This window comes from Engraulis encrasicolus, chromosome 2 (assembly GCF_034702125.1).
Source record: "Engraulis encrasicolus isolate BLACKSEA-1 chromosome 2, IST_EnEncr_1.0, whole genome shotgun sequence".
Classification (NCBI taxonomy): Eukaryota; Metazoa; Chordata; class Actinopteri; order Clupeiformes; family Engraulidae; genus Engraulis; species Engraulis encrasicolus.
In genome coordinates this window covers 40,666,109-40,676,819 of record NC_085858.1, presented here as the reverse complement: position 1 = coordinate 40,676,819, position 10,711 = coordinate 40,666,109, and the positions used below count along the sequence as shown (strand labels likewise).

The 10,711-nt window shown below is 40.6% G+C and overlaps 1 protein-coding gene across 1 annotated transcript in view; it reads left to right on the top strand.

Annotated features, from left to right (window-relative positions):
• The window catches only part of cabp5a (calcium binding protein 5a), a 5,551-nt gene extending 4,711 nt beyond the window's left edge, over nt 1–840 (top strand). The window contains exon 6 of the mRNA XM_063217995.1: nt 812–840. Coding sequence (XP_063074065.1) covers nt 812–840 — 29 coding nt within the window. The remainder of the gene's footprint in view (nt 1–811) is intronic.
• The last annotated feature ends 9,871 nt before the right edge of the window (nt 841–10,711 follow it).

Here is a 10,711-nt window from a genome sequence, read left to right as displayed (position 1 = left end):
ACGAGATAAACAAACAAACACACAAACACATAAATACTCAAACAAACACACAAATACGCAAATATACAAACATGAACAAGCACAAATGCGCAAACAAACATACAAATGCACAAACAAACACAAAAGTATACACAAGCCAACACACAAATAAACCAATACACAAGCCAACACACAAATACTCAAACAAACACACAAATACACAAGCCAACACACAAATACACAAACAAACACACAAATACTCAAGCCAACACACAAATACACAAACTCACAAACACATAAATACTCAAATACATAAATACACAATAACACACAAATACTCAAACAAACACACAAATACACAAGCCAACACACAAATACTCAAACAAACTCACAAATACGCAAATATACAAACATGAACAAGCACAAATACACAAACAAACATACAAATACACAAACAAACACAAAAATATACAATCATGAACAGGCACAAATACACAAACACATAAACAGACAAGAAAACAGACTTCAAGGGTACATACTCAAACATTCAAACTCAAAAACAAACCAGCATGTAAAGAAACAAATCAATAAACAAAACTTGAGTAGAGAGTAGAACTGGGTCAGACAGGCTTTGTGCAATTTTATGGTGACCATGAACTAATGTAGTGAAAGTTATAATGATTTGGCTTTATTAAATGGTTAAATAGTTGTGGGGTGCTTTAGTGACTGAATGTGTGTTGTATTATGAGTAATTTTAGTGACTGAAATAGTGGTGATGTATAGTTATGAGTAATATTTCATTCTTATCCTTTTGCTCTTTTTTGTCTTTCAGAATTTGTCCGCATGATGTCTAACGCCTGAGATGCAGCCTCATGACCACAGAGAGAGAGAGAGAGAGAGAGAGAGAGAGAGAGAGAGAGAGAGAGAGAGAGAGAGAGAGAGAGAGAGAGAGAGAGAGAATTCACAGGGCTATGAATGAGAAGCACACATTAATATTATGAATATATGTACAAAGTAACCTACAACAAACATCAAACACTTAATAACATTACTATTTTATAATCTTAACAGTATTGGAATTTTTTTTAAAACCTAAATAGATATTTGGGTCTTTCGGGGTGACACCTGAAGTAATATTTCTTTTTTTAAAACCTGACTCAAGTATAATGATTATTTTTATAGCTTCCTGACTGTTTTCCGTTGACCTTGTTTTGTCCCATGTTTGGAGGGGCATCTGTGTGAATCAGGGTTTGACATTAGCGCCGGCCAAGCAGCCAAATGCTGGTAAAACCTGACTGTGGCAAGTAACAATTTCAGTCTCTCTAGCCACTTTGACAGACTTATTTTTTTTGTTTTTGGTCTTTTTCAACTTGATGACAGGACAGTATGAGAGGTGGACAGTAGGCGAATGGGGAGAGAGACGGGGAGGGGTCGAAAAATGACCCGGGCTTCGGAATCGAACCCAGGTCGGCCACATAGCAGACTAGTGCCCCACACTGCACAGTAGTTGCCACGGCACAGTAGTTGCATCATTTGTTTGTATTTACATAAATGCAACTGTTTTCTAAAGAAAAAAAAACTGACAACAAAACTCTTGCTGGCAGAAAGACTACGTGGCTAGTGACTGTAAAACCACTACAGTGGCTGGTGAGAACGTTAAGCCCTGGTGTGAATATACTGTACGTAGGGGTGAAATATGTCTTCTAACATCTTTGAGGAAAAATCTATATATATAGGCCTATAGGTGAAATGTGCAATGTAATTGACATATGATGTCTGTGTTTGTTTGGAGTGATATCTGTATCACAATAAAATCTAAGCTTTGTTGTTGTTTCAAACTTTACTGTGTGATTCCTTACGTGTAACACACCATTAGAAAGTGCCTGGAGATCCATCTTGATATGTCAACAATGCAGACATCCTCATTGATCAGGTGTATGACACATCAGAGGAGAGGACAGAAGGGGAGGAGAGGAGACGAGAGGAGAGTAGAGGAGAGGGGAGGAGAGGAGAACAGAGGAGAGGAGAGGAGAGGAGAGGGGAGGAGAGGAGCTGAGAGGAGAGGAGAGGAGAAGAGAGGAGAGAGAAGAGGAGAGAAGAGAGAGATGAGGAGAGAGAAGAGGAGAGAGAAGAGGAGAGGAGACGAGAGGAGAGTAGAGAGATGAGGAGAGAGAAGAGATGAGGAGAGGAGAGGAGAGGAGAGGGGAGGAAAGGAAAGGAAAGGAAAAGAGGAGAGATGAGGAGAGAGGAGATGAGAAGAGAGAGAGAAGGAAAGAGAAGAGGAGAGTGGAGAGAGGACGAGAAGGAGAGGAGAGAAGAGGAGAGAAGAGAAAGGAGGAGAGAGGAGGGATGGGAAGGACAGGACAGGAGAAGAGAGGAGAGAGATGAGGAGAGAGAGGAAGGGAAGGAGAGAAGAGAAGAGAAGAGAAGAGAAGAGAAGAGAAGAGAAGAGAAGAGAAGAGGAGAGGAGAGGGGAGGAGAGGAGAGAGAGGACTGGAAGGATAGCAGAGGAGAGGAGAGGAGAGGAGGAGATAGAGGACGGGGAGGACAGGAGAGGAGAGTAGAGAGAGGAGAGGAGAGGAGAGGAGAGGAGAGGAGAGGAGAGGAGAGGAGAGGAGAGAAGAGAGAGGACACGAAGGACAGTAGAGGAGAGGAGAGGGGAGGAGAGAGAGGACAGGAGAGGAGAGGAGAGGAGAGGAGAGGAGAGGAGAGGAGAGGAGAGGAGAGGAGGAGAAAGGAGAGGAGAGTAGAGAGAGGACGGGAAGGACAGGAGAGGAGAGGAGAACAAGAGATTCATACTGTCCATTCGTAAATGTCACATTTTTCACAAATACTATATCATCAAATTGGAAGTAGGCCTATGTATTTACAGTTTTTGCCTACTGCTTGCACACAATTTGCTAAATTTGGCTCATAGAGTCAAAACTCTACACACAAGCCAAAAACTCTCAACACTTGGAGATAAACCCTGCACATACAGTGGCTTCAAAAAGTCTGCACACCCCTCTTCAAATGTCAGGTTTTTGTGATGTAAAAAAATGACCGAAAGACAAATAAATTCACAGCTTTTTCAACCTTCAATCTAAACTATTAACCTGTACAACGCAATTGAGAAACAAGCATAAAGCTTTAAATGGAAACAATAGAAAATAAAAAACTTCAATTAACATGGTTGCATAAATATACACACCCTTAAATTAATACTTAGTTTCAGCGCCTTTGGCTTGTCTGGGCCATTCCAAAACCTCAATATTATTCTGGTGAAGCCATTCTTTTTGTAGACTTAGGCGTGTGCTTGGAGAAATTGTCGTTCTGAAAGATTAGTTCCTCTGCATCTTCACCTTTCTACCAGGGGGCCGAAGGTTTTGTGCCACTACCACGGCCCCTGTGGAAATTTTCATAATTCTCTCCTCCATAATGAAGGCCCCAGTTACAATTGAAGAAAAGCAGCACAAAAGAACAATGCTGCCACCACCATACTTCATGTTAGGTATGGTGTTATTGAGGTGATGTTTTGTGCCAAATATACCCTTTGGAATTATGACCAAGTTCAATCTCTTGGTGGAGTAAATCTAGCAAAAAATACTTCTGTAATCTCCCAAATGCATGTGAGAAGATATGTTATGGTCAGGTGAAACCGAGGTCGAACATTTTGGACATAATTCCAAGAGGTATGTTTGGCACAAAAACAACACTACATTGCCAAGGTAACGCCATGCGTAAAGTGAAGCATGGTGGTGGCAGTATCATGCTATGTGACTGTTGTTCTTCTGCTGTAACTGGGGCTTAAGTCAGGGAGGCAGGAATTATGAACAGTTCCACAGGGGCCATTGTAGAGGCACAAAACCTTCTGCCCCCTGTTAGAAAGATGATGATGCAGATGAACTTAATCATTCAGAACGACAATTACCTCAGACACATGCCAAAAATCAACAAAAAATGGCTTCATTAGAATAAGATTGAGGTTTTGGAATGGCCCAGACAGAGTTCAGACCTGTATGACACGGAACATCTGTTGGGCGATCTGAGAAGGACTGTGCAGATGAGATGCATTCGCAATCTGTCAGATTTGGAGTGCTTTTGCAAAGATAAGTGGAAAAAATTGTCACATCAACGTTTGCCATGCTGATAGAGTCTTACTCAAAAAAGACTGAGTACTGTAATCAAAGGAAAGGTGCTGCAACAAGGTATTAGTTCAAGGGTGTGCATATTTATGCAACCATGTTAATTCAAGTTTTTTATTTTCTATTCTTTCCCTTTAAAGCTTTGGGTTTGTTTTTCAACTGCATTGTGCAGGATAATAGTTTAGATTTAAGTGGGAAAAGTTGTGAAATTATTTGTCTTTCAGTCATTTTTTTACATGACAAAAACCTGGAATTTGAACAGGGGTGTGTAGACTTTTGGGAGGCACTGTATATGCCAACATGAAACTCTGCTATAAAAACCTTAACATTGCCAGAAAAACTCAACAATCTTTTGTCAAAACCTCACTTTCATGTCAAAAGACACACATTAGCACCAAATGAGAAAACAAATTAGATCAACGTGAAAACAGTTGTCTACTTTATACAAAACACAGCAGTCTTTCTTTTTAGTCTATTCAGACTCACAGAATGTACATCTTCACAAGACCCCAGAATTCAATACTGTACATTACACAACTGCACCTTACAGTACAGGACATTAAAATGAAGCAAAATATCTTAAACAGTACATCACTCTTAACACAACAGTGTGTATGTGAGCTTACCGTATGAACCATTTTTTTGTGTAGCCTATTACGTATATTCACACATTTTCAAACATCTAAATATGATATAAATATGTGGTTGATGTCAACATGCTGTAATGAAAAACATAGTCTATATACTTTTGTTGTTTGGGTATGAGGTATGAGGTTTGCTTACAGTAAAGTAACGAAGTGCAATACATTTCCAGACACAATATGCAGCTGACATCTACTATTATGTGTATTTCTACAAACTATCATGTTCATACCTAACATGTGATGATGAAGATAAAAGGCTACTCCTGCCATCAGGGTAGGTTTTACAGAACGTGAGTCAGTCAATGTCACTCCATATTCTACTCTTTAGTACCGTTGTGCTATTTGTTGTTTTGTTTGAGTGTAGGAAGGTGTGAATTTAGCAAAGTAGCCATCAAAGTAAAACAAATAAATGCAAAATAAAATAAGTGCAATGTAATATAAAGAATGCAACTTTGTAACTGGCAGAATAGTGGTTAATTTTGAAAGCATGTGTTTTATTGTCGGTGCCTAAATCTTGTCATACATCCAGTGTGTTTTGTTTTTCTAGCGGATGTGTTTTCCCAATGATATGATGAGTGTTCATTTTTAAATGGAGTGTCTTATGAAGGAAAAAGTGTGCAGTGACCATGAGCAAGTGTGTAGCATAAAGCAAAACGTGTGTTTCTGAATTGCTGCAACAGTGTTAAGCAGAACTTTTGTTTAAGGTACGGTACACTGTGTTTAAGTTATGTTACCAATAACTTAACAATATGCTATTTTGGTCTAAGCATCAGCCTATAGTGTTCAAGCAGTAGGCAAATACTGTAATGTATCACTTAGTAAATATTCATGAAAAGATTAAATTTGTGAGGCAGCACAGCTTCAATGAGCAGCATATTGCAATACCTACTGGCCACAATCCTACATAGTGCACCTTTAAGTGTGTCATTTTGGATCTTAACGTTCAGACAGTATCAATGATATTTACAGTTTTTCTCGATTGCTTACACACAATTTTCTGAATCAGTTCTCGAATTCTCAGAACTCTACACACAAATCTCCAAACCTCACACGCAACGCGCAGAACTCTTCACTTCCTCTGAAAAATGCACGTCTTGTCTCAAAACAATGTACTCTCTTCTAAAAACCTCATTTTGTTCTCAAATGACACACACAAGAAGTCATTTCAATACACTCTTATGTGAACCATTGAACACTAATATGCACAAGGTAAAACTCTACACTCAACTTGACACACAGTAGAAACTTATTTTCTTCACTGTTCTACTCACTAAAGAGGGTATTTTTCTGTAGTAAAATACTGAAATATTGTTTTTAGACTCGGAGTACACAAATGTGTGGCAAAAAATATATTTTACATATTTTTAAAAATGTACTAATGTATTGTAAAATATTGGGTAACCACATGACAGTGATCTCTTGTATAACATCTTTTGGAGTTCAAAAACTAAACAAATGTGTTTTCTCACTGCATCCACTCATGTTTTCATCAATATCACATGCAATGTGTGTCCTTATGGGGTGATGATTTCAGATTGTAAACCGGTATGAAGAGAGTTTGCCCATCTGATGAGGAAGTGAACATAGGGTGGCAGTTGATTTTAGTATTTTGAATGGCAGTGTGTTAAATGCGACAACCAGGGTTTTTCTTCATGAAAATTGTGTGTAATCCAGAAAATTGTGTGTAGTGGTTTGAAAAGAGTGTGTTTTAAAACTGAAATGTGAGTGTAAATAAGGAATTGTGTTTAGTGTTCAGTGATATTGGTTAGGGGAGTTGGGAAATGGGTGAGATGTTCCGAGAATTGTGTGTGAAGTACCAGAACTTGTGTGGAGGCAATCGAGAAAAACTGTAAGCACATCAGTTCAGTTCCTAAATGGTGTGGTGTTGACATAAAAGTTGTGTTTTCTTAGGCATAGAATTCATTTTTCTTTGGGCCTTCAATAAATACCCAAATTGCTGAAAATACAACTCTGTCACTATTGGGTTGTATGATTCTAAAATGGCTGGTGTCCAATGAGTTAAAGGTGCACTATGTAGGATAGTGGTCAGAGTAGATATTGCAACTACGCTGCCCCTTAAAACTGTGCTGCCTATTGACAAATTGTATCTTTTCATGAATATTTACAGAGTAATAAACTAATATGACCAAAGTACAGTAGACTATGTTTTGCAGACAAAAGTGCTATTTCTGGAAATTCAAAATGGCGGATGTGGAGAAGATTAGGCCTACCTTTTTCACACAATAGTGCAATTTTTCCAGACATAAATTAATACTTACTGTAGAATTTGATGAAGGTGGTAAGTATTGGTGACAAAACGTAACATTTGTCAATGGGCAGCATAAAAGGGGGAAAACTACTAACAATATTGCACAGTGCACCTCTAAATGCTGTGTCACCCGTCCTGAGGCTGGACCGAGGGCACAGAGGACACATCGGAGGAGAAATCTGATGACATCACCCATTTATTATGAATGACATGATGCTTTGGATCCAAAAACATGTTTGATAATCTGCCCTTTCCCTTAAAAAAAACAGACACACAGACATGCAAGCGCACACACGCACATACACACGCACACAAACACACACACACATGCACAAGCACACGCACAAGCACACGCACACGCACACTCACAACATATCTGATAATCTGGCCTTTCCCCCAAAACATGTCGGCATAATCCGCCATTTCCCCAAAACTGCCCCAATCTGCATTTATAATCCCAACTGGGACGCTCTTGACAACAGATGGCTTAGGCCAGGGTGTGTGTGTGTGTGTGCGTGTGTGTGTGTGTGTGTGTGTGTGTGTGTGTGTGTGTGTGTGTGTGTGTGTGTGTGTGTGTGTGTGTGTGTGTGTGTATGTGTGTCTCATGGCAAGATTTTTTGGAGAGTGCCCATCCCCTGTCTCACACACACACACGCACAGTACTCAGCTCCAGATAAAATCACACACACACACACACACACACACACACACACACAAACACACATAAACTCCTAAAAAACATTTCTAATCTTAGTTAAGAGGAGAGGCTTTATCTCAAAGACACAGCGTGTGACGAGACAAGACTTTATTACTGTAACACACACAGTGCATGTGATGCAGCCTAAAGACCAGTGCTGGAAGTGGAAAAAAAGAGGTGCAGGAACCCCAATCATCTGAAAATACCATCTTAAAAGAAGTGCAGGAACCCTGATTTTCTGACAGTCTCATCGGTACCAAATCTACAAGTCGTGTTTTTATAGGTCTATTGCCTCCACACATTTTGAAAAACTTGCTTTAAAATGCTTTCTGTTGTTGTTGTTACAGTATTTGTTGTTTGAACAGATGTGTTCTCACAAAGACTCTGGAATATTAATTTTGAATAACAATATATCTTGTGTTTAACAGAATAGTGTGTGGACAGCTTGAGTAAAAACAAATGAGAACTAAGAAACACAACCATACTGTCTTGTTGATTTTTTTTGTCCCCCCACGCATGGGATGAGTTCTGCCGGAACGCTGATGATGAGAAGTAGGAGAAAGGGGAACTGGGTTCCCCTGAGTCCGTCCGTCCGTCCGTCCCCCCCCACACACACACACTTCAAGCACTGCTAGAGACACTATACTCACAAACAGTGCAAGTGATGCAGCCTAGACAGTTGCAAACATTTGACCAACTATGTGTATTGTTGCTATTTCCACCGGTGTGTGAATAGCCATTGTTGCTATTTCCACCCGGGTGTGAATTGTCATTTTTGCTATTTGCACCCAGATGTGAATAGTCGTTTCTATTTGTACCCGGGTGTGAATAGCAATTGTTACTATTTGCACCCAGATGTGAATAGTCGTTGCCATTTGCACCCGGGTGTGAATACTCATTGTTGCTATGTGCATTGTTGCTCTTTGCACCTAGGAGTGAATAGCCATTGTTGCTATTTGCACCCGGGTGGGTGTGAATAGTCATTGTTGCTATTTGCATCCGGGTGTGAATAGCCATTGTTGCTATTTGCACTCGGATGTGAATAGTCATTGTTGCTATATGCACCCGGGTGTGAATAGTCATTGTTGCTATTTGCACTCGGATGTGAATAGTCATTGTTGCTATTTCAACTTGGGTGTGAATAGCCATTGTTGTTTGCACCCGGATGTGAATAGAAATTGTTGCTATTTGCACCAGGGTGTGAATAGTCAAATCAACCATCTTGTGGTGCAATGATTAGCGGTAAGTTCATGAAAATAAACAAAGCAGGACACCTTTCTTCAATGCTTGAGGCAATTGGGGCTTGACCATTGCTCTGTTGTTCTTACAAGTTGGGTTCCTAGAAACACTATAGCAATATGAAAAAAGAGAAACAGAATTAGTTATCAATTGCATTTGATCATATGAACATTGCCATTTGCACCCGAATGTGAATGGTCCATGTTGCTATTTGCACCCGGATGTGAATAGCCATTGTTGCTATTTTCACCCGTCTGCTAGCCATTGTTACCCTACAGGTATGCACCCGGGTTCATATTGTCAAATCAACCATGTAAGTTGCAACCATTAGCTGTAAGTTACTAAACAAAAACACGCACATCCATGACAAAACGATTACAGGACTAGCAAAGTCACATGAAAACTGAAAATAAGGTCCACGGCACAATGTTTCTCTTACTTTAGTACAGTAATTAAATGACGTTTTGGGCAGAATGTCATGGACTTCATGCTCACTAGTTCCCTTGAGTGCTTGGTGTACACTTTACATCAGGGGGTTGCCGGTTCGAATCCCACCCTTCCACTCCTTCTCTCACTCCATGGCTGAAGTCCCCCTTGAGCAAGGCACCTAACCACCCCACAATGCTCCAGTGACTGTAACCAATATCCTCTAGGCTACTGATAAAAAGTCGCTTTGGATAAAAAACATCAGCTTAGTGTAGTGTAATGTAAAAAAGTGATATTAGAGATAAGAGTAAGGAGTTACATCACATTGGGGGCTGCCCCCTTGCACGGGTGAGGCATAAATGCAATTCCGTTGTGTGCAGTGAACACTTGTGTGCTGTGGTGTGCTGTGTCACAATGACAATGGGAGTTGGAGTTTCCCAGTTGGGCTTAAATTAAATTTACATTACATTGTATTTCAAAGACACTTTTTTAACCAAAGTCACTTATAATCAAGGGCATAATCATAGTCGATATCACTAGCAGATACAAAGTGCGCAGGGTATACAGAACAACAAGCACAGATACTAAGTAGGGTTAGTGTTTTTTTTATAGTAGCCCCTTAATGCGCGCCGTACCTCCAGTGGCACGCTGTAATAGACATTGAAATGTAACTACCATAGCACTACAATACTATGACACAACACAGGCCCTTTAGTAATGCACAACGACTTGGTCATTACCATACTGGTAACAATGAATTTATAAAGCCGCGCCTTAAGGGGTTAAGTAGGCCTGCATTAGCACAGGGTTAAGTACACACACTCGCCATTGACTCAAGCCCATGACTGGGGCAGCTCAAGCACAGTAGTGCTGTAAGCATGTGTGGCACGTGATGTGGTAGCTCCAAACTCCAGCTCCCATTGTCATTGTGACTCAGCACTCCACAGCACACAAGTGAACACTGCACACCGCACACAACGAAATTGCATTCATGCCTCACCCGTGCAAGGGGGCAGCCCTCAATGTCACCCCAAGGCGTTAGTGCGGCGAGACGGTGCTCAGGGTAACTCATGCTCAGGGTAACTCAGTCATGAAGGAGGATGGGGGAGAGAGGACTGGCGGGTCAGGAGTCGAACACAATACATAAACAAAGGAAAACGCACAAATAAATAAATAGACAGCGTTCAGAAGTGGAGCACGGTGTACAGACTGACACAGCAGCAGCAGCAGCAGTGTGTGTGTGTGTGTGTGTGTGTGTGCGCGCGTGTGTGTGTGTGTGTGTGTGTGTGTGTGTGTGTGTGTGTGTGTGTGTGTGTGTGTGTGTGTGTGTGTG